The 25,164-nt window shown below is 36.9% G+C and overlaps 1 protein-coding gene across 8 annotated transcripts in view; it reads right to left on the minus strand.

The window, feature by feature from the left end:
* The window catches only part of clasp2 (cytoplasmic linker associated protein 2), a 332,562-nt gene that overhangs the window by 113,874 nt on the left and 193,524 nt on the right, over window positions 1-25,164 (minus strand). For 2 of the 8 annotated variants that reach the window (XM_060822878.1, XM_060822865.1), the window contains exons 21-25: window positions 24,575-24,682; window positions 18,993-19,055; window positions 17,433-17,545; window positions 2,423-2,667; window positions 2,280-2,343 (exon numbers count right to left, since the gene is read on the minus strand). In XM_060822878.1, the coding sequence (XP_060678861.1) occupies window positions 2,280-2,343; window positions 2,423-2,667; window positions 17,433-17,545; window positions 18,993-19,055; window positions 24,575-24,682 (593 nt within the window). Of the gene's footprint in view, window positions 1-2,279; window positions 2,344-2,422; window positions 2,668-17,432; window positions 17,546-18,980; window positions 19,056-24,574; window positions 24,683-25,164 lie in introns of all 8 variants that reach the window. The other 6 variants (XM_060822864.1, XM_060822863.1, XM_060822868.1 and 3 more) reach the window with 4 other exon arrangements.

A 25,164-nucleotide genomic window follows, 5' to 3' on the forward strand; every position in this document is an offset into this window, starting at 1 on the left:
ATGTGAACACAATATCCAAATGAAAACCAAATTAAGTCAGTGTTTCCTCATCCAATAACCTTTACCTCTCGAATCACATTTACAGAACATATTCTCGTAAAGGATGGCTACTCAATGCTAGAGTCAATTCTATCCCAATGGACGAATATACTTTTATGACCACTTGTCAAATTGCCGCATCGTATTTAAAATAATCTGAGAGATAGCCAAGGAGTGAATTTCACAAAGGTAGAGGTCAGGAAAAACACTCATTTTGTGTTGAAATGTGAATCTCTTGGGCAGCTTGTTACACCTGAAGGACCACATAGAGTAAAGAAGAATGACTTTTTGCAGTTGAAGTTAACATTGGATAATGTCCCTCTGCCAACAAAAAAACTGCTATAAAGAAAAGACATTGAGTTTTTCATGACCCTGGATTACTTAAAGCCTATTTGGTCCTTTGAGATGTAGTCACTGTTGTAAAGTAGGATACATTGCAGAAAAACTCCATCCAGCAATGTTCCAGAAACAGCAATGAGATAATGACCTGTTTAACCCATTACAGTGAAGTAGGCTATGAGATAAATATTTGCAAAGATGGAATGAAAGAGCTTTCCCGTCCTTTGCTAAATCATGCATTTTTTAAATCAACATAACAGGAGAGATACATGAAACATCTGTTTCAGCATAATTCAAATGTATAGTGCTCCCTCAACATTACATTGTATCAGCCTGAATTATACGAATTGTCTGGGATGGGATTTGAAACCAAAATCTTCTGACTCAGACGTAGGATTATTACCACTGAGCCACGGCTCACGACCAAGGAGTAACACAGCAACTCAAATAATATAAGCAAATTACCAATGTCAGCATGTTCAAATCTTTTAAATGAACTACACACTTTCTCATTTTCTTTGTCAATTCAGTTTGTTCCTGCAATAGCTAGAGGGTACTGGAATGCAGCAATGATATGAGATGACAGTTGTACAGAGGACTATAATAATGAACCCATCAGTAGCCCATTTGAGATGCCAAAGCTATGTAAAGTAGCTTCTGGTAAAATATAAATTTCTGCTGTTCTTTACGGTTATGCTGGATTTGTTGGTGTTCCAAACATAATATGTTTTGAGAGGTCAATAAGAATTAAAAGTTGAACTAATTTCTCTTCCATACTATCATGCAACAGGAAGACAAAGAATATTACTTATTTTGTTCATGTTGCTTAAACTAGAAACACCAATTAAATTTGGGCAACCAATTAAATTTGGATATGTGTACAAAAGAAATAAACATAGGTATCCAAAATAATTTCAGAAAAGTTTCTGGTTTGATGTTTAAATTGTAATTTAAAATGTTAAATTATCTAAAGTTCTTCAAACTGATATTGATTCGTTCAGATAATTCAGCCCTGATGTGAATAAACATTAAACTGAGGATTCCATTGACATTTAGACCTCGTTACCCTTAAAATTATTTTTTCAAACTTACATGGAGAGATTGAAGAATTGGTTATACGTTGCAATATTCAATACTTAGAGTCATAGAGATGTACAGCACGGAAACAGACCATCCTGTCTAACTCGTCCATGCCGACCAGATATCCCAACCCAATCTAGTCCCACCTGTCAACACATGGCCCATATCCATCCAAACCCTTCCTATTCATATACCCATCCAGGTGCCTTTTAAATGTTGCAATTGTACTGGCCTCCACCACGTTCTTTGGCAGTTCATTCTATACACATACCACCATCTGCATGAAAAAGTTGCCCCTGAGGTTTCTTTTATATCTTTCTCCTCTCAGCCTAAACCAATACTCTCTTAAAGCCTATTATTTTAGAATAATGGTATCTACACAGTTTGATCAATTTAAATGTGAAGAACAGTGTTTACATTTTAATGCAAATTGTTTGTGTTAGAAAACTCCTCAATTATAGTTATTTAATAGATTGTTGGATATTGGCTAGACATTCACTGGAGATGATAGCTTGTGGTGCAGTGGAGCATGGAGTCATGGCACTCAGTTATGGCACAAACATACAATGCAGCTGATAGATGATAATGCAATTAATGGAGGGTAAACAACTGCCATGAATAAGAACACTTAAAGCATATTAAATCATGTTCATCAGTTGATTTTTTTTTTAAAAACAAAATCACACTTGTACAAGTTGCAAATTTACCTTAAAATTAATTTTAAAATTAACAAAAACCACAACATTTTGAAATTTTGAAGTACTCCATTGACATTGATGATCTAATTTAAAAAGGTTTTAAGCAATAATACCCTAGCATACCTTGCTATGAGGATCCGCAAACATCCTTGTGAAAATTTCACACAACCTTTTCAATTCAACACGACTGTTAAGAGAATAATAATTGATTAGCTAACAATACTGTACAACTTAAAAACATAATGTAAACTTATTAATCTCCTTACCTCAATGTCCGTTGGTTTTTCAGCAAATTTTGCAAGCCCAGAAGACCCTCTTTCCTTTCTGAAAAATTGGTGCTTGCACAGCGGTTAAGGACCTCAGCTACATCTTCAGTCTGTCGCATATATGTAGGGATGCTGCCATTTCGAGAACTGTAGGAACGCTCAGAGCAGACACTGGATGCATCGCTGTTGGCATCATCATCAGAATATATGCCGTATGATTCATATCTTCTCCTTGCTGGCTTTTTCTGTAATGTAACAGGATTTATTAGGCATCTTCACTATTTCTATGTTAATATTCCAACAAAATAAATTAATGATTGAGAGTTCATTCAATTTTTCATTTTACAAAGGTGACGTGAAAGCAATAATTATTTAAATCTTTGTTCTTTTCATTTGCTTTATCCTCTGTGACAATTAATTCATTTTAGTATTCAGCAAAATAAATGTCTGCAAATTGGTGTAACTTTATCAAAAGATATAGGATGGAAATTACAGATAAGCTTTCTATACTAAATCTTTATGTTTAAAAATTAAATTCAAACTCCTTATCTAAATGTGCAAAGCATTTACAATAACATCGACAAACGCGTGGCACAAATCAAGATTAATGGTTTAATTATTGAGTTATGATAACCAGAGGACCAAGAGTAAAAAATAAATATTCAAGGGGAAAAAACATTTCAAAAGGAGAATTAACCATGACAGTTGAGGATGACACTGGTCAGCAGTGAAAAAGGATATTCACAAATCAGAATAATCACATATTCAGAAGTCACAAGTAGAATCGATATGGGTGGACATTAGGGGTAAGGAAGGCTGATGTCACCAGTAGGCATAATTTATAGGTCATCTAGCAGTGGTTATACTGTTGGACATAGTATTACACAAGAAATACTTGGAGCATGTAACAAAGGCAATGCAAAAATTTGAAGATTTTAATCTTCATATGGTCTGAATCAAATAGACAAACATGATATGAAAAATGAATAGAATGAGTGGTTTATGTGATAGTTTTCTAGAGCAGTGTATTGTGGATAAACCTATTGAGTAACTGTGCAGAGTTTCTTTGTAATTTTACAATGAAAGATTCTTTGGGGACAAAGTGATCATAATACAAGTGAACTCAATATTAAATGTGAAATCAACACTCTTATTGCAAGTACAAATCTTAAATTTAAACCCAAATTCTTAAGTATAAGGGAAGAGCTGGCTAAAAATCATTGGGAATCTAAACACAAAAGTGTACAGAGATAAGTATATTGTGTGGAACATTTAAAGAAACAGTTCAGAAATTTAACAAAAATACATTCCACTAAAAAAACACAAACTCAGCATAATAAATCCATACTGGCTTACTGAGGAAGTTCAAGAATTCTTGATCTTTTTTAAAAAGCTTAAAATGTGGAAAAGAATTGTGTAAACCTGAAGATTTGACATGTTTTAGAAATAAGGAGCCACCTAAAAATAACTAGCAGAGGAAAAATAAGTGACGAATTTAACCAGAAATATAAAAACAGATTGCAACAGTTTTTACAAGCATATAAAATGGTGATTAACTAAAATAAATGTTGCTCTCCTAAGGGGTAAGAATAAATAATCATTGGAATGAGGAAATGGTAGACAAATGGTTTGTGCCTTTCTTCATGCAGAATACACACTTTCCATACAACAAATACAGGACAGCCTCAGGGCTACAAAGGGTAAGAAACTTAAGGTAATTTATATTAGCAGATATAAAATACTGTTGAAACATTAGGGACTAAAGCTTTACCAATCTCCAGGACCAAACGATACCCATGATCTGAGGGTTTTTAAAACAGATTGGATGCAGTTACAGTCATAGAATCATAGAGATGTACAGCACGGAAACAGACCTGTCAGTCCAACTTGTCCATGCCGACCAGATATCTCAACCCAATCCAGTCCCACCTGCCAGCACCAAGCCCATATCTCTCAAAGCCATTCTTATTCATATACCCATCCAGATGCCTTTTAAATATTGCAATTGTACCAGCCTCCACCACATCCTATGGCAGCTCATTCCATACACGTACTACCCTCTGCGTGAAAGAGTTGCCCTTTAGGTCTCTTTTATATCTTTCCCCTCTCACACTAAACCTACGACCTCTAGTTCTGGACTCACCCACCCCAGGGAAAAGACTCTGTCTATTTATTCTATCCATGCGCCTCGTAATTTTGTAAACTTCTATAAGGTCACCCCTCAGCTTCCGACGGTCCAGGGAAAACAGCCCCAGCCTGTTCAACCTCTCCCTGTAGCTCAGATCCTCCAACCCTGGCAACATCCTTGTAAATCTTTTCTGAACCCTTTCAAGTTTCACACATCTTTCCATTAGGAAGGAGACCAGAATTGCACACAATATTCCAACAGTGGCCTAACCAATGTCCTGTACAGCTGCAACATGATCTCCCAACTCCTGCACTCAATACTCTGACCAATAAACGAAAGCATACCAAACACCTTCTTCACTATCCTATCTACCTGTGACTCCACTTTCAAGGAGCTATGAACCTGCACTCCAAGGTCTCTTTGTTCAGCAACACTCCCTAGGACCTTACCATTAAGTGTATAAGCCCTGCTAAGATTTGCTTTCCCAAAACGCAGCACCTCACATTTATCTGAATTAAACTCCATCTACCACTTCTTAGTTCATTGACCCATCTGGTCAAGATCCTGTTGTAATCTGAAGTAACCTTCTTCGCTGTCCACTGCATCTCCAATTTTGGTGTCATCAGCAAACTTACTAACTATACCTTTTATGCTCACTGCACTGGTTGATGTACTGGCTACAATGATCCAAAGTTCCTTAGACTCTAGAATGGTCACATCATGTTGAAATTACCAAATGTATCACCACTATCATGAGAAGATAGAGAGAGAGAAAACAAGGAACAAACAAAATAGGCACAGATATAGACCATTGGGTTCTTCAAGCCTGTTCATCATTCATGATGATCAATCCTGATCTGTTTAAATTCCACATTCACATCTAACAAGGGTAGATTTCATTCTCTTACCTCACAAGAATCTATTCACATCTACCCTAAAATATTCACTGACTCTACCTCTACTGCTTACTGGAGCAAAGGATTCCAATGTTGCTTAATCCTGTAAGAAAAAGAATCTCACCTGTCCTAAAAGGGCAACCTTTAAGAGCCACAAATTTCAGGGCTCATCCAGAAGAGTAAACATCATTTTCATGGTTACCTTGAGTAAGGACTACATTTTCTTTTTGGAATACAACATTGAAAGTGTGGACACTGCTGTGCTGCAGATTATATTCTAGGTGTTTATTGGTTTTCTTCACCTAATTCAAAAGTCAAAAGGTAGGGCTATGTGGTTTTCACTTACTGGTAACAAAAGATTAGGTAACTTTTGGAGCAGCTGAACTTGATATCTTTGGAAGAAAAGCAGACACCAGGTACCTCGGAGTTAATAAGCTGTCTAGCAGCAGCCTTTGGATTTTAAGTTGCCATTTTCACAAATAGGAAGTGGCAACTGAGCACAGACCTCCACCAAACTTGTGGGCAAATGAGCCTTCTCTCTCTTTCTTATGCTCTCAGAGTTCAAAAACTTCAGATTCTGAAAAGAATAATTAACACATGCAAAGACCTAGTTCCATCTGACTGGTGAGTGAAATAGGGATTTTATAATGCTTTGCTGTCATGTAGGTATAATTGCCAAAATGCAAAACTGTGAGAAAGTCACTTCATTCCACCCTTGTGGTGTGGACTCTTGAACCATAGAATTTGTTCTTTTTGCCTTTTTTTTACAACTATGATATTTCTGCAGTTATCTGTCTTCTCTGTCCTATTCATGAATGATTGTGCATGAGCTTGGATTTAAAGGGGAAATATTTTACATTTGCATAGTAGTTATTACAGAATTTTGGTATTTGTTAAAAGATAAGTTTGTTTTAATAAAGTAGATTTTTTTGTTATTGACAAAATGTGGAGTGAGTTTCTTTTGTCTTAGATACTAATCAGGGAAATTAGTCATCTTGGTGATGTAATTTATCATTTATACATTTGTGATAACTTATTAAGTTGTGGATTTACACAACCATGTACACCGTCCAAAGACATTTGTGAAAGACCATTCAGAATCTTATACACGTAAATCTAATTACCCCTCATTCTTCTAAATTCCAATGAAAACAAGCCCAATCAGTCCAACCTTTCCTCATTAGACAACTTGCTCATTCCATCTATTAGGGGAGAAAATGAGGACTGCAGATGCTGGAGATCAGAGCTGAAAATGTGTTGCTGGAAAAGCGCAGCACGTCAGGCAGCATCCAAAGAGCAGGAGAATCGATGTTTCAGGCATGAGCCCTTCTTCAAGAATCCTGAAGAAGGGCTCATGCCCGAAACGTCGATTCTCCTGCTCTTTGGATGTTGCCATTCCATGTATTAACCTAGTGAATCTCCTCTGAACTGCCTCCAGCTTATTTCTATCATTCCTTAAATAAGGAAACCAAAGTTATGCAGCATTCGAGGTGTAATAACACTAATACCTTGTACAACTGAAACCTCATTTACTTTTATGTCCAATGTGTCCTGTAATAAGGGATAGCATTCCATCAGCCTTCTGAATCTCTTGTTACATCTGTATGGGTGAATTATGCACGAGAATAACTAGATCCCTCTGCATCTGAGAATTTTGCAGTTGTTGTCGATTTAAGTAATACTCTGTTTTTCTTTATTCTTCTAGCTACATTAAACATGCCCATACTACATTCCATCCGCCACATTTTTGCACACTCACTCAATCAATATCAACCTGCATTATTCTCATTCTTCTTCACAATAGACTTTCCTACCTATCTTTAGTGTCCATTCCAAACTTAGCTACCATGACCTCATTCGCCTCACACCAGTCACTGATATAAATTATAACAAGTTGAGGCCTAGAACCCTGCAGGGTTCCTCTCATCACGTTTTGCCAATCAGAAAAGATTAATTTATGCACGCTCTGTTTTCTGACAGTCAGCTGATCTCTATCCATGCTAATATATAATCCCTCCATCATGAGCTTTAACTTTCCACAAATGCTTTCTGGAAAACCAAGGACAGTACATCTACAGTTTAATTTTTATCCAGAGTATATAATAATCCTTCAAAGAACTCCAATAAACTGGTTAAACATGATCATAGTTTTGCAAAACCATGCTGAATCAAGCAGGGAACAGCAAACCAGATAGCTTGCGAAGAGTCATTGGGAATATGCTGGGACCTCTTCGTAAGGAAATGTTAATAGTTCATATAGAAAAACATACAATGATCAGATAACCTTAACTTGGTTTAATGAAAGTGTGACGATGCTGCTCCTTTAACAAGGTTATGTTGTTCTTGTTTTCTTTCAAAAAGGGTTATAAAAGGCAAAGGTTCTGATTTGTCAGGGATAAGGCCACTTTGCTTATGGCTAACAGATACTGCCTAAGGGACAGTCAGGGAAATCAGGGAAAAGGGCATTTAGATTTTAAAAAAATTGTACAATAAAAGGGGAGTGTAAAGTTCTCCCAGTTCACGGATTTTTCTAGTTTGGTTTAGTCTTAGCAAACAATTTGTCCAAAGCTGCTGGTTAGAAACTGCCGTAGATAGAAAAGCAGCTACAGTGAAAAGAGGTTCCATGCTTCAGAGAATCAGGAAGGCAAACTCTATGTTGTCACTCTTTGCAATGGGATTGGAGTACAAGTCTAAAGAAATCTTTCTACAAATGTGGCATACTTGATACAGCTTTGTTCTCCATATTTAAGGAAAAACGTGTCTGCACTGGAGTTTGTACAAAGCTAAATTCAGCTGATTTGTTTCTAGTATGAAAGTATTATTTTATACAATGATGCTGAGTAAATTGGACTCAGAAGAATAACAGGAGATCTTGTGGAAACACAAAAGATTCTAATGGTTAGAAGCTGAGTGCTTCTTTTTCCTGGCTGCAGAATCAAGAACAGAGAATTGGGATGGGGTGATGGGTTCTCAGGATAAGAGGCCAAACATTTGGGACTGAGATGAGGAAAATTTCTTCACTAACATCTCTAACTCAGACATTTAACTCTGGGATACACAGTTTTTGTCCTTTCAGGCACTAAAAGTATATATGATGTGAGTGAGAGGTATAGCTAAGACCATTGATAAGCCATAATCATATTAAATATATCAGGCCGAAGGGGGCCATATGGTCTATTACTACTCTTTCTTACGTTCACATGACACTTATTAACTGCAGTGCTACGATTTCAGCTTAAAATTCAGTGAAAGAGCACTCAGGGCAACTTTTAGAAGTTAGACAATTAGCTGCAGAACTGAAACTAATGAAAAATAAGCTTTTTTTAAAAAACACATTTTTAATTAGGGTTTGAGCTATAAGGAGAGGCTGAGTAGGCTGGGGTTATATTCCCTGGAGCATCGAAGGCTGAGGGGTGACCTTATAGAGATTTATAAAATCATTAGGGCTATACACAGGTTAAATAGGCAAGGTCTTTTCCCCGGGGTGGGGAGTCCAAAACTAGAGGGCAAATGTTTAAACTAAGAGGGTGATGCGTGTATGGAATGAGCTGCTAAAGGAAATGGTGGATGCTGGTATGATTGCAACATTTGAAAGGCATCTGAATTGTTATATGAGTAGGAAAGGTTTAGATAAATATGGGTCAAATGCTGGCAAACGGACGACATTAATTTAAGATATTTGATTGGCATGGACGAGTTGGACCGAAGGATCTGTTTCTGTGCTGTATAATACTATGACTATGGCTCTATATAGGATGATGTTTCACTACGTTACATAAATGGATTCAATCCAGCAACAACAGTTATGTTTGATTTACAATTTTCACAGAAGTTGAATGAGATCCTGTTTCAGAACAACAGGAGTGTTTATACTATACAACAACCTTTATAGATACTGACTAATGAACTTGCTCAGATCTGTCATTACACACCTCTGAAGCAGGTGAGACTTGAACCTGAGCCTCCTGGTTCAGAGATAGGAATACTATCACTACACCACAAAAGTGTTTACAACTCCTGTATCATTCTGTTATAAAGCTGGACATACATTTAACTAGGGTCATACAGTCTGTTATAAATACATATATCCCCAGATTACTTCAAGACTAATAGATACTGCTTATGATGCATTATGGATTAAATGCTCCTCATAATATCAGGCTACCTGTCAGAGAAAAAGAAATCAAGACTACACTCTTACTTCGCTGTTAAATACTCTATTTGGCAAATTCTAATTTTCTGTTACATGTTTCATCAATAAGAGTTAATACCAAACAAGAGTGACGCAAACCGAAAGCATGTTCAAACATTTGCTAATGCATTCGTTAAAAAAATTTAGTTACTTCCTCAATATAACTATGCAGAATGCTAGCCAGCAGGTGCAGTGATTTGAGAAGATCTGTTAAATTACATTATTATAGAAAAAAAGTCTTTCAATGCACATATAATAAAGGTAATGCATGGTTAAAGTTTAATAGCTGCATTGGGCAACTGAACCTGATAGACCAGGTAGTACTGGCCTCTCTGATGCACTACACAGCAGAATGCATTGGCAGAGATTAAAATTCAATTGCTCAGCTAAGATAAAAAAATCAGCAGGATAATACAAAGAATATAGAAAATCAACTATAGGCTCATGCTCAGCTTCAGCTCACTTTGGAAGTGCATCATTGTGACTTTTTTAACTACTTTGTCATGAAGTCTGTGTTTGGTATGAGTCTGTGTTAACATTTAAGATCAGGTTATGTGGTTGATTTTAAGCTGCCCTCTAGGGAATTAGGGGTGAGCAATGAATGATGGTTTTGGCCAGCGATACCCACACGCCACGAATGAATGGAATATAAGAAGTTTGAGAATTTATGCCATCTCAAATATACTACTAATTAATTAAGAATTCAATTCCAGAAAAGGCAGCTTGGTGCTTACAGCACTATATACAATCCTTCAAGGGAAACAGTCTTGGAAAGAAGAATATCTCTACCTTACTCCGTACGTCTCCAAGGAGCTGAGAGCAATTTTTGGAAAGAAAAATTGAGAAGAGTCAGATAATATTTTGTTAGTACTTATTATTTCAGTTAATTGTGAAGCATGACAATGAAATCACAAGCAGAAAATAAAAAATAGTGATTCAAAGAATCCAATTATACAGATATACGAAAATTAATCCAGCTTCTGCATCCCCAAATCTGAAATTTGAGTTTGTACCCATAATTTTGAATTTGTAAAGCATAGAAATGTAGTTGCTCACAATTATAATCTGAGTTCATCTTTTTATCGTCTTCTCATGATTGAAGTTGTTTGGTGTTGAACCATATTGCTTGCTTACCATATTGTTGCACTTGTTGCTTCTTCTACAATTCAAATTTTTCTTCGAAAGAATGTACCTGAAGTACAAGGATAATCAGGGGCCAACAATAGCTAATGGATTTATATTTCCACCTTAGGAACATCACTGAGGTCACGTCACAAGTAGTGGTCATTTGGCCAATCATGCTTACACCAGTTCTTCAAATAAACATCATTACCTAGTGCTCATATCCTGCATTTCTTGTCCTTGCACAGAATTTTTATCTAAACAATTGTTCAATGCCTTTTTGAATGCCTTAACTGAACCTGTATCTACCACAATTCCAGGCAGTGCAATTTATACCCTAACTATTTGTTGAATAAAATATTTTTTCTCATATCACCCTTGCTTCCTTTGCAAATTACTTTCAATCTATGTCCTCTCATTTTTGTTCCTTTTATAAATGGGAACAGCTTCTCCCTATCTACTCTATCCAGCCCGCTCATGATTATGAAAATCTCTATCTAATCAACTGTTAGCCCTCTTCTCTCCAAGGAGAATAGTTCCAACTTCTTCTCATAACTTAAGTTTCTCATCTCTAGAAGCATTCTTTCCAATTGTTTCTGCCTTCCCACCAAGGCATTCAGAATCTTCCTAAAATGTGGAATTCAGAATGAAACTGAGATCTAGTAAGTGTCTTAAGCAAGTTCAATATCACCTCCTAGCTTTTGTACTCGATGCCACTATCAATAAAGCTGAAGATACTGAAGGCTTTATTTGCTGCTCTATCAGTCGGGCCACTGTCAATGATCTATGCATATATGCACTCAGGTCCCTCTTCTCCTGCACCCACTTTAGAACGGTGTCCCTTATTTTATATTGTCTTTTAATGTTCTCCTACAAAATACATTGTCTTAGGCTTCTCTGCATTCAAATTCATTTGCCACCTACCCACTCACTTCACCATCTTTTTGGAGTTCCACACTGTCCTTCACTCAATTCAAAATATTACTGGGTTTTGAGTTATCCACAAACTTTTAAATTTTGCTTTGCACACCAAGATCTTGATTGTATATCAGATAAAGAAGGGTCTCAATACCGACCCCTGGGAAACTCCAAGGCAAACATAGGAATAGAAGCAGGTGGTTCAGCCTTTCAATCCAGGCTGCCATTTAACATCATCAGGGGTGATCAAAAACTTCAATGCCTTTTATTCACCCTGTTCCCATAACACTGAATATCACCAGTAATCTGAAATCTACCAAACTCTATTTTAAACATATTCAAAGACACAATCTCCACCGCCCTCTGAGGCAGAGAATTCCAAAGGTTCACAACCTTCTCAGTGAAATAATTTCTCCTCATCTTGGACCTATGCGGTATCCATCATTTCTTTAAAATTGTGACCCTGGTTTTAGATTTCCTAACCAAGTGAAATATTTCACCTGCATTTATCCCATCCATCCCTTTAAGAATTTTATAAGATTCAATAACATCATCCCTCATTCTTCAAAATTCTATGGGCCCAGTTTGCCCAATCGCTCTTCACAAGACAGTCCCACCATCCCAGGAACAGGTCTGCACTCCCTCTATGGCAATATCTTTCTTGACATAATGAGACCAAAATTTCTTACAGGTGCAGCCTAACCAATCTATAAAACAGAAGCAAGACTTCTCCACTCCTGTACTCAAATCCTCTTCCAATAAAAGCTAACATTTCTTTAATCTACCAAATAGCTTGCTGCACGTCCTTCAGTGACTTCTCAACAGTCCCCTTGTACATCTATACCTTTTAACCTTTACCATTTAAGAAATAGTCTGCACATTTGTTTCTCTGACCAAAGTTGATAAGCTCACATTTTTCGATGTTGCATTTCATCAGCCATGTTCTTGTCCAAACACTGAGCCTCCTCCTGAAGGCACTTTATATTTTCCTTATAGAATACACCTACAATTAGCTTTTCATCAGTGCAAACCAATGCATCTCATGCCTTGCCTAACTTTCGTCAAGATTCAAAGTAAGTAATGGATTGATCAAATACAGGAGAATAATCTATAACTCTTCAAGAAATCAATTCTTCAGTGAAGACAGGGGAAAAGAGAAAATTGCAACAAACATTTTTAAAATCATGATAAGTCATGATCAAGAAGTAAAGTACTGACACATCACCTTAGCATTTAAATCAGAAATATTTTAGTCTTTCAGATACTATTAATTACTTCAAAGTCACCATCTTGATTGAAAAATATATCACCATTCCTACAGTGTCACTGGGGGAAAAGATCCCGGAATTTCCTCCCTCACGGCATTCTAGGTCTACATACACAAAAGGGGCTGCAGCAGTTCAAGAAGGCAGCACATTACCAACCTCTGAAGGGCAATCACTGATGGGCTTGGCCAGCGAAGCCCACATCCCATGAATGAATTTTAAGAAGTGCTGGCTTGTAATCAAACTGTGTGCAATAAATGACCACATAAGATCACATCAAGAGCAACAGAACAAATGACCAATTATTCAATTACTTCATAGGCAAAGCCAAGGGAATTACATGAGTGGCTCTTAAGGTGGCTCATGGGTAGTCAACTCTCCAGAGAGTTGCGCATTCAACACCTCTAACCTTGGTCATCCATTGTCCTCTGTCCTCAAATCTCCTCCCTTTGAACTGTCAAGACTATGCATTTTTTCTAGCAGTATAAACTGGGAAAAAAGTGACATTCTGAGAGTGATCTGATGCAGAGAAAATATCAAGGTGTCTTTTTTTGGCAAGTTGAAGGTTTAAAATGGAACTGTGTGATTATACAAAATCATAATTTTTGGAGAAGTTGGATTTGATATTTTTGAGACAAGCTGGCATAAAGTTGGTTGAAAAGTTGCTTCATGGTACATTTGGATTTTTAAGTTGTAAGTTGTCACAGACCTGAAAAGGGGATTTTCACTCAGACCTTGAGAAATCTTGCAAGCAAACACATCTCTCTTTTTCTCACCATTTGTATGTGAAAAAAAACAACACAAAGATTCTGGGAAAAATAAAATTTCTAGCTTAAGCAAAGATCGAGATCAGAGTGACCAACTCCTGAACTGAGGATCTTCTATACCACTGTGGCCAACAACAATCACAGTGATTCAATTAATCATTTGAAGGAATATATAGAATAGTAGGGCTTGAACACAAGCACTCTTTCCCTATCAAAGTTGTGACACACTGTTTTGTTCCCCTGACTGTAACAGCAGGTTAATTAAGTTAACTTCTGGTTTATACTGCTTCTGCTTGATATTTTCAATCCTTATCCTCTCTAGAGAATGGCTATACTTCTGCACTGATCCATTTTATCAGTTCAATTGCAATCTCTAATCTGCTGTGTCTGTTTATAGTAACCTAACACTCATTCTCCACCACAGTTCGAACTGGGGAACTTCAAGTTCTTGCTGAGTCTGTGACTGGAAAACTGATTTTACCAGCTTCTCAGATTCAGTACAGTCTTCACAACTAGAACTTTACTTGCCCGGGTTGAAATAGATTTTGCTCCTTTTAGATTTTATAATAACCTTAAAAATTTTTATTATCTTTCTTTTTGCAGTATAATCAATTCTGTCCAGCTGCATCTTAATTTCAAAGGAAATACCTTAACCAGAACATCCTCTGATAACCTACTTTGATATAGCTTCTGGACATGGCTCAGCTATGATCGCTTATCGCTAAATTTCTGTTTGCTGGTGCTCCATAACAACAACACCACATCTCCATTAATTTTATTCCAATATGGGACATCTGAATTTAGTTTTGGATTTGCAGCTATTGTCTGGAAATTCTCAGCTGTCAAGCAATAGCTGTGGAGAAAGAAACAGAATTCAATTTTTAGGTCAATGATGCAAAGACAGCTCTGATGAAAGGTATCAACCTGAAACCTGAACTTTGTTTTTTGTTCCACAGATTTTAATAGCAAACTTTTTATTAACTGGCATCTAAGGATCCAGGGGTGTGCTGGTTGATTAAATATTCTGGAATAATCAACAGGTCTACGTAATCAAGGTAAAAAAAAATACTAAGTAGAAGAAATGTAACACAGGGATATACACATCATTGTTATATTTCATTAGCAGCATTAGTTATGTAAATAATAAGAATGCAACTTTGCATGAAATAAAACATAACAGCAAGATAGCCTTCTCATTCGTATCCTCAACTTGTCAGATGTTGTGGTATTTGAGGAGAAATTGACTGAAAATTGAATCAACTGATATTTCAAGTAGTCATTTAATTGAATAACAAATACATTTACATTGAGGTAAACAGATTTTAAAAAAAACAATACTTTTTGCTGGTTGATCGAAAGTGCCAGATTATAAGGTGCCAGTTAAAACAAAGTTTGCTTTATTTGATCTTCTGGGTGTTTGCAACATTTTCTGCCTTTATTTCATTGAATTTCCATAACTTCCTTTTTCTCATGTACATTCTGCGCCTGCACATAGTTACCCGAGAACATGCCTGTTTTCACGTGAACACCAAGCTTTACCTTGTTGCCACCTCTCCCGACTCCTCTACTTGTCTCTAAATTATCAGACTGATAGTCTGACATTCAGTATCGGATGAGCAGAAATTTATGTCAATTTAATCTTGGGATAAATGAAACCATTATCTCCAATTCCTGTTACAAACTCCATTTCCTGGGAACTACCTATTGCTGATCCAGTCTAGCCACAATCTCAGAGACATACCTGACCCCAAGTTGAGCTTCTGAGCACATGTCCACACTATGATCATTTCCATTGCTGTAATATTGCTCAACTCCACTCTTGCCTCAATTAATCTGCTGCTGAAATGTACATCCATGCCTTTTCTTTTGATCTGCAACATTTTAAGATGGTAGCAAAGTGAAAGAAGGCACACAGGAAAATTACGTTTCCAGAACAGCAACAGACTGTGCTGGAGTGGCCTGGTCAGCTTGATGATACCAACTGTGAGCACAGGAGCATGGAACTGTGGAGCATGTCAGTCATCTCCCACTTTTGGTATTTATAGAATGATTCTTCATTCAGTACTAGAGCAGCAACAGTGTGGCACAAATGAGAATCACTGCATTGAAGCCATTGCCACAGAGAGGCAAATTTTACACCAAAATATCTCTCCACAGGGAATTGTGGGTCAGTGAAGGCAGGCAGTCTGCCTGGCCTGAGGTTGTGGGGAGCAGAATAAACTGCATATTTACAAAGAAGATAGACTGTGTCAACCTGGGATTAAAAGCTTCCAAGAATTCACATTTTGCCTACTCTGTATTCTGTTTAATACATAACCTGACATAGGTGAGATTTTAGAATCCATAGCTACATTATGCACTTACATGAGGGAAAGAGCACGAAGTCTTGATGGGATGAAGTCATCAGAAGCATACTTTCTCACAATTCTTGTAACAACTCTGGATTTTGGTGCACCAGTTCCTTTAAACAAGACCTTATTTTTCATATCTGTGCTGTAAGATCCAGTCTTCGCATGCATTGTTTTTTGACTGTGCTAAACCTCTTCTCAAGCACACCTGGTCATGTGCTCCCAGGGTTCACAGTAAGTCTCTTTTTCTCAATATCTCCTTATTCTATTTGGCTATGGTGTTGGCATTGCTCAATAGCAACAAAGATTGCATAGGGAGTAATTATTCTAAAATATAGCAAGTTCTGCTGATGAGAATATAAAACCAAGCAGAGCAGTTTGGATTGATGCTAAGATACAGCACAAGTTGAGTTAGACAACTCAAATGACTGGCGTTTGAATTTCAGTAAAAGATAGTGTTTCAATGATTTTCCCAATTGACTGTTGTGATAGTAGAGGACAACCGAGGTGTGATGGATTCTGATGTGCTGAAGCCAGTAAGATTTGGTGACTGGCAACAATTGACAGAGTGCATCTGTAACCCTGAGGAAAGATGAGCAACTCTGCAAAGTAGAAGCACCAGTCTTGGGAAGTGAGTGACTGTGTCAACTGTGGGAGTAACCTATAAGCTCACCTCAACATTATTACTGTGAACCCTGGGTGCACATGACCACGTGTGCTTGAGAAGAGGTTTAGCGCCGTCAAAAAACAATGCATGTGAAGACTGGGTCTTACAGCACAGATATGGAAAATAAGGTTTTGTTTAAAGGAACTGATGCACCAAAATCCAGAGTTGTTACAAGAATTGTGAGAAAATATGCTTCTGGTGACTCCATCCCATCAAGACTTGATGAGCAGACTGCAGTGCACCATTTTGGTAAAGTCCATGTTTATGGAACCCTAGCTGTTTGGGAGTGCTATTGATGGCTAAATCTTTAAAAAACAATTGGAATTCTGCCTGAAGAAGTTTAGAGCTTTAAAGAACACTGTGTTTGAAATTAGTACCATATTTGCTAAATCAGTAAATCAGTGAGATCAATTTTTGTTGTATCTCAATTTGAGGTGTAATTTATAGTTTATTACATTTTACCTGTTAATTTATGTTTATGTCCACTTTGGTTTAATTTTCATGTAAAACTTATAAAAAAGTGAAAGCTTGATCATTGGTCCTACTGTTGAGGTTGTTTGGTAAACTTGGCTCTTTTGGTTTGTTAGCCCCTATGGGGAACCTTGACAAATGACAAAATATTTTGCATCATTACAACAATCTTTAAAAATAAAAAGCAGCAGAATTCAGATGACAAATAAATAATCAAATAACTTAATCATACATACCAAAGCATCTGCAACAGCTTCCTCTACATCAGATCCTGTGTTGAGGACTCGCATGGCACTCACTGATGCAGACAGTCTACTGGACTGATTAAACCCATAGCGATCAGACCCTGCTATTTTAATCAGCAACAAACAAAATAAGGCTAATCATTTAGCCATAAAAAAACATCACATTTATAATAAATCTTCAGGAAATACAAATGTCAAATGAGGTACCAGTTAGGTTCACTGAAAAATATGTTCAAACAGAATGTTACATGCATAACATACTGCGACTGTAGATAAACATGAAGGCAAGGTATCACACACAAAAAAAATCAAAGTTTCTGCCTATCCTATCAGGTTACATTGAACAGTTATTTTAAATGACATTAATGCTGCAGAGCTTTGCTACAACACTGCTAATTAAATCTATGAATTCGCTGATGCAAACAAACCAACTTAATAGCTGAACTCAAATTTGTAACCTCTGCAAAACCTTTTGTTTTCATTCCAAGTATCGTATATATTAGGTGATTTTCATTTCTGCCCAATATGTACTTTCTATGACAGGAACAGAGAACTAGGCTACAGGTCTTGACAGGTAGAAGTGCATATAGGAAATGACCATTAAAAATAAAAAAGATTTGTACATATAGAGGTCAATGATTACCATCAAAGTGACTGATAATGAATTTATACAAGACAATGATTTTAAGAGGGTGCATAATGAAAGGTTATTCAAGGGATGGATTCATAACAAGGGCCATAAACTGACAATCATTAAAAGAACATAGAAGAAAGCCAGAAGAGATGTTTTCAGAAAGTCTGTCATTAGAATGGCACATTTATAACACACGTAATTGAAACTAAAACAGCAAGGCTATTTTTATAAACTGAATTACAAAGTAGAAAAAGAATAGACAGAGAAAAGTTAGAGAGATTAGAATTACAGATTTTTTAAAAAATTGATAAATGTCATGGGTCAGAATGATCCTCTTCTGAGCTGTAATTATTATGATCTTAAGGCTTCGTAAAAACCTATCATCTGAGATGAGAGAGAAAAAAAGAGGGCAGAAACATCAGAAGTAAGAGTAGGATTCTTTCAAAAAAAAATTTAGGCCTTCAACATACTCAACAGTGGAGTAACCATGCAGATTATCCGAAAGAGTGACTCCTAATTTTAGCTAGGCGAAACAATCCTTGAACAGTGGAAAGTGTGATAATAATGCCAGAGAGAAGAAAAAAACAAAGTTAGGAAGGGGTCAAAAATTTTAGGGTACTTTGGAAGGAAAGTGCACATAGAAGAGACAGAGGGAGAGATGCAAGAAATAAAATTATGCTGAATTGTTGATTTCTTTTCAACATCCAGGAGTACAAAATTCTCTGCAGCAACATTCCCATTTAAAAACACTGCAACCAAAACAATATTTTTAAAAACATAATTATCACTTTGATGAGAAAATAAGGATTACAAAATTTCCTTTTGTGGAAAGAGGTTTAGGAGCATGCCAAGCAAAAAGATGCCAAGTTGGAAAGTTTGCACAAATAACATTGGCATGCTGTTACCCGAATTTTCACCTGTAGCTGAGTATGTTTCTGAGGTATAGAGAGCACCAGTTGATCTGGAGTGATGTCTGGAGGCTGTAAGTATAGGAGGATACAAAGCCTGTCTATTACCATGGCAAGCCTTCATTGTGTACAAATATTAATCTGAAGTTAAAGATTTGCCACTTGGGTAAAAAGAAAATAAATTTAACAGAACTAAGAAACTCAATTGTTGGTAAAAATTACCCTAAAAATAAGTAAATATTATGTAATTTCAAACCCTTTTGATGAAATTTATCTCAGTCCTAAACAGCCAACTACTTATTTGAAACACTGTCCTAAACTTCTAGAGGGAGGGTGGGAGGGGTAGGGTGGGATTGGAGATGTGCAGGAAGAAGGGCTGCAGGGCATGGGAAGGGTTGAAGGGGGAACAGGATAGTGGAAGGAGTGCAGGGTATGGGGGTTGGGTGGGTGGGATGGATAGAAGGAGCAGGAGGGGCACAAGGCATTCTGAGGCAGGGCATGGTTGGGGGGAGAACAAGAGAGGATCAAAGAGTGGGAGGCAAGGCTTAAAAGGATGGGAGGGTAGGAGGGGGAACAGGGCATGGGAAAGGATGAAGTAACTAATCTGGGTTTCTCTTAAGCTGCTTCTTAAGCTAGAAGGCAAAAAAAAGCTTTGTTAACCCTGCAGCTTGGAACTTTTTAAAGGTAACTTTATTACTTATTCATTTTGTAAGAATTATTAATATACTGTGTCTGTATTGTTCAATTGAAATTTGTGTATAATTTTGTGCCATGACCTTCTAATTCCAAAAATTGTTCATCAGGCCAGTGAATGAGGAAAATATTGAAACGGAGTAACATATATGAAAAAATTGGGCAATCCAGATTCCTCTGATTATGAACATTTTCTAGTTTGTACCCATATCAAAGTGGAGAATTTCATATTGCTCCATGTGATATTCCATCAGCCATATTCTTGCCCACTCAGTCAACCAGATTTAATTGTTTGGCAGCCTCTTTGTTTCCGCCTCAAAACTTAATTTCCTTCCTACATTTGTATTTGCAGAAAACCTGAATATGTTACATTTAGTCACCCACTCTATAGGGTTGAAATAGATTGTAAAATTGTAGTTTCCCTTCAGTTGCACTTTACCAACCCAAGAATGATCTGTTCAATACTGTTCAATGCTGTTTTCTGTCCATTAACCAATTCTCAATCCATGATAATATACAGAGCCAATTAGTGTGGGTATGATGTGGAACAAAGACAAAGTATGATTACTATGTATGAAACACGTCCTGGTCCAACCTCAAAATCAACTTGGAAAGATAATGTTTTTGACTGCAAATGCTATTAAAGTAGCACCTGGAAAGCTGTGTCGATTAATCGTCAACCATTGGGGCCAAAATGAATCGCTTGCACATTCAAGAAAAATTGTGGACAACTGAGGATTGTGGTTTGCAGACTGCAGCATTTCAGATTTAAGAGATTGCAATGTAATCTGACTGCCCTACACTTTGCTGTTTTTCTCTCTCCCACCTATCTTTAAAAGCAGGTTACATCTCCTTCCTTCAAATCCATAGAAGTTGTTCTGGATCTTATGGAATTCTGAAAATTCAAAGTTACTGGATTCACTGCCTCTGTATCCACCTCTCTTAAAGCGAAAGAGTGTAGATTCATCATGTAGAAAGCAGCCATTTGGCCCATCTTCTCTACACAGTCAGAATGTCTTCAACCTATCCTCAAAACTGAAGTCTCTCTTTCCTGGAATCATTCTTGTAAATTTTGTCTTTACTATCTGATGTTTTCTCATCCTTCCAATGCCGTGGCACCCAGAACCATACACAATACTCTATTTCAGACCTAACAAGTGTCTTATACAATTCCTCTACCAAGTTTTGAGAAGGTTTGTAGCTCAGGTTGAGGATGTAGGTTTGCTCACTAAGCTGAAAGGTTCATTTTCAGACGTTTCATCACCATAGTAGATAACATCTTCAGTGAGCCTCCAGACGAAACACTGCTGGTGCTTCCTTGCTTTCTATTTACATGTTTGGGTTTCCTTGGGTTGGTGCTATCCTTTCCAGTGGTGATGTCATTTCCTGTTCTTTTTCTCAGGGGGTGGTAAATGCGATCCAAGTCAATGTACTTGTTGATAGAGTTCCGTTTGGAATGTTTTGCTTCTAGAAATTCTTGTACATGTCTCTGTATTGACATCACCATAGGAAATGATGTCACCACAGGAACCGACATCCACAATTCTTCTACATCGGAGAGACTGACTGCAAACTTGCAAAAAGATTCAGGGAACATCTTTTGTCCATACCACCAAGCGAGCCCACCTTCTAGTGGCCAACCATTTCAAATCCCCTTCCCAAACCCCCAATGATATTTCCATTCTTGGCCTTCTCCACTGCCTCCACAAGGCTGCTTGCAAACTGGAGGAAGAACACCTTATCTTCCACCTTGGGAGCCTATAATCACATGGCCTCAACATTGAATTCACCGGTTTCCAAATCTCCCCACCTCCAACTCGCACCACCTCCTTGATCTGATCTAACCTGTCCATCTTCTGTCCCACCCATCTGCTCCACCCTTCCCACTGACCTAGCATCTCCCACCTGCATCCATCTATTGCCATCCCACTTACCTTTTGTCCCAGTCCCATTCCTCCTCCCCCTATTTATTTCTCAGCCCCTTCGCCCTCCCCAGTCCTGATGATGGGTCCTGCCCAAAACGTTGACTCTCATCCTCCTTGGAGACTGCCTAAACTGCTTTGATTTTCCCAGCACCACACTTTATCAACTTTCATACAATTCAGCATCACCTCCTTGCTCTCTCCACTCATTCTTCCACTTTCACTGCTCTGTACTCATACCCACACAGGTCTCTCTGCTCCTTCACCCCATTTATAATTGTACCCCTTACTTTATGTTGTTTGCCCATGTGCTTTGTTGTAAAATGTGTCATCTTACACATCTGTGGATTGAAATTCATCTCATCTATCTACAGAGGGTTGGTGCAGACTTGTTGGGCCAAATGGACCCTTACCACACTGACGGGATTCCATAATTTAGTCATGCACAGAGGATGTTTATAATTTGAAAAATCAAGCTTATCTTATGAGACCACAACCTTATTCATTCACGTAAGTTACAAGATAATTATGATTCTGTAAAGGATGCTGAGTAGTAAAGTTTGACAAGAAACATAACAACAGTTTGCTTTAAATGAAAAACACAAAGTGCTGGAGAAACTCAGCTGGTTTGACAGCATCTGTGAAGAAAGAAACAAAGTTAATGTTTAAGTCCAGTACGACTTTGGAATATGAAAGTGGAAATGCAATTTGTTTTAAGTTGAAAAAGGGAGGGAAGGAGCAGGGAAATCAGTCTACTTTAAAGTTGTCCTATCTCAATTCTTCAATTTGTAGCTCTCCATCACATGTAAAGCAAAAGCTTTTAAAAAAATATGGACTTTCATGAGATACCGCCATCAATGACAAGGTCAGCATCTGTTGGCTATTCGTTAACTGTCCTTGAAATAAGTGGTTTGCTGGGTCATTAAGTCAATCAAATGTAACACAAGTTCACAGGTGCAATTAATATGTGCGAATGAGATGACAGAGTCAAATCACTAAAATAATTATAAGCAGTTCCTGTTCTGTTTTCCATGAATCACAACTTATGGATAACTAATTTCGTCCAATACTTCACTGACACTAATAGAATGAATCTGATTTGTGAAAATTATTCAGCAGTATAATTTGAGAAGTAAACATATAATCTTATAATTGAAAATAAACTTAGTCAGTACACTTATTCTATATGCAAGTTTGCTACCATCTTGCAATATTGCTGCAGCTTCTGCAATCTTCACAGACATGATCCCAGAATCTTTTGTAGGCATCTACCCATGAAGTAACTCAGCTACTTTATCAGTGATGTTCTGTAATGTTCAAATATTCACTGTAGTGTGAATTACAAAGGTGCAAAGTGTTTCAAAACATAATCAATAAAACATATTACACACAACATGCAATGAAACTAGTTAAGTACCTTCCAGCACAAAAGATCACACAAAATACTTAGTGATAAAGAAATAGTACTGTAAATATGCACTTTTGAAAGAATGGTCTCAGAAGGGAACTTTAAAACAAAAACATACAAGAAATTGACCAAATTTATTGGGCAAAAGAGACCCAATTGTGATCATCATTAACTTATGCAGGAATCCCAAACTTATGCTTTTGGGGTCATTAAAATGCCATCTTGCTCACCATTCAAATACAGTGAGCAATGCGATGTTCCTTACTTATGAGGTAGTTATGGTCTAAACTCATTCTAATAAGTTAGGCTTTGTCCATTTTAGTCGAAACACAGTTAAATGTGTCAAGTTTTAATTATGATCAAACAAGCTCTGGTAATGAAAATCAATTCTTACAAACATCGAATTATGTGACCCCAGCTTGCTGGGGATTTAAAATATAATTTCAATACATTTTATCTTTTATCTTGTCTTTTTCTTTCTCAATCCTATCTTTCTTTACTCATTTTTAAATTTTATTTTATGGGTTGCAGATCTCCAGTACAGGATGCCACACCATTTAGATTTGAAACATCTGGCACAAAAGCTCACAGAAAATAAATTAATAAGACCAAGTCTAACCAATAACATTACTTTGTACCTAATGCTCAATAGTAAATTCTGGCTGTCTGATAGTAGCTATTTTAATACACTTGACCATGTTAAGTAAAATATTTCCATTTACAAAAGCAGTAAGACATTGTTTCCAGTTTAACTGCAAATAGGTTCAGAGGAATTAATTAATTCTGAAGATTCATGAGAATAACTACATAAAACAAATATGAGTAAAATTATTGTTTCATCGTTGTCTGCATTTTTAAAACATCAACTTGGGTAGACATATTATGACATATGTTCAGAGGAATTGGGATTTGAACCCATTTCATTCTAACCCAAAGGTAGGGACATTACCATCACACCACAATAGCCTTTTGTTTTTTGTATTTTTGTTTTTATGTTGACCAAAATTTCTCAAACTTTCCAAGCACACTTAAATCAGGAAGGAATGGTAGCGTTCTTGCTTAATAATTTCAAGAGTCTGATAAGTTATTTATAAATACTCAGTCTTGCAAATGTTTGGAACTAATAAAAGTGATTAGATATATTCAATTAAAATTGCTAAAATTCCTCATTTAATACAGTTCTTAGTTTCTTAATGCTGAGCATTGAAAACTTGCATGCCACATTTTTGAAATTTCCAAGATTTTCAGTATAATAGCTGATGAGCTGTTGAGGTGTCTGACGTACAAATAAAGGACAAATTCTTTGCTGGAAGATACTTAACTTGCATTTCAACAAACAGATACTAAATTCCCCAAAGCATATAGCAAAATCAATAAAACTATCTTGATACATTGTCATAAAGTAGTTAAAATGCTCAATGTTGCAGGTTAAATGACTTCGAAGTGAATAGAAATGTGCTCTGCAGTAGATACTAAATGAAGAAGGACAATGCAGTAAACAAAATCACTAGTTGGATGGCAATGGAAGATAATGGGGAGCCATGCATTAAGTAATGTCTTCTACTTACCAAGTGGAGTAAAGGATCGAACAGGACTGGTATCCCTGCTGCTTTCACGGCTGGTGTCTCTGCTGCAGCCCTGACTCACACTAGGTCGAGGGATACGGCTGCCTCGAACTAGCAGGGATCAGGATGGGTATAGAGCAGCAGAATTACTTAGAAATAAAGATGCTGAGATAATAATTCCGTAATTACTAAAATATCCACTGTCAAAATTGTAGCTTCAAGTAGACCTGATGCACAGTGATGCCTTGTTGTTTCATTGTAAAATATGATCTGCATTTTTAAGCAGGTGGGAAACTAGGTTACCACCAGCAGCTAACTCATTGACTTTTGATGCTAATTTCATACCATCTAATAGCAATGATCAGATTAAAACAAAGAATTTGATTAGCCAATGTTCCGTTCAGATAAAGGCTAATGCCTTTACTGAAGTGAGGAAACATGCAGCATTGTGAAATGAGATCAGGTTCCAAAAAAATAAAAACTACTGTGTAACCTGTTCCTATCATAAAAGATAATAGAGTGGTTGGAATATTATCCGTGTCAAGAGAGGACTTCAGGCAAATCTTAAAATAAAACTACTTCCTTTAAATTGA

The sequence above is a fragment of the Hemiscyllium ocellatum genome, chromosome 4, assembly GCF_020745735.1.
Source record: "Hemiscyllium ocellatum isolate sHemOce1 chromosome 4, sHemOce1.pat.X.cur, whole genome shotgun sequence".
Classification (NCBI taxonomy): Eukaryota; Metazoa; Chordata; class Chondrichthyes; order Orectolobiformes; family Hemiscylliidae; genus Hemiscyllium; species Hemiscyllium ocellatum.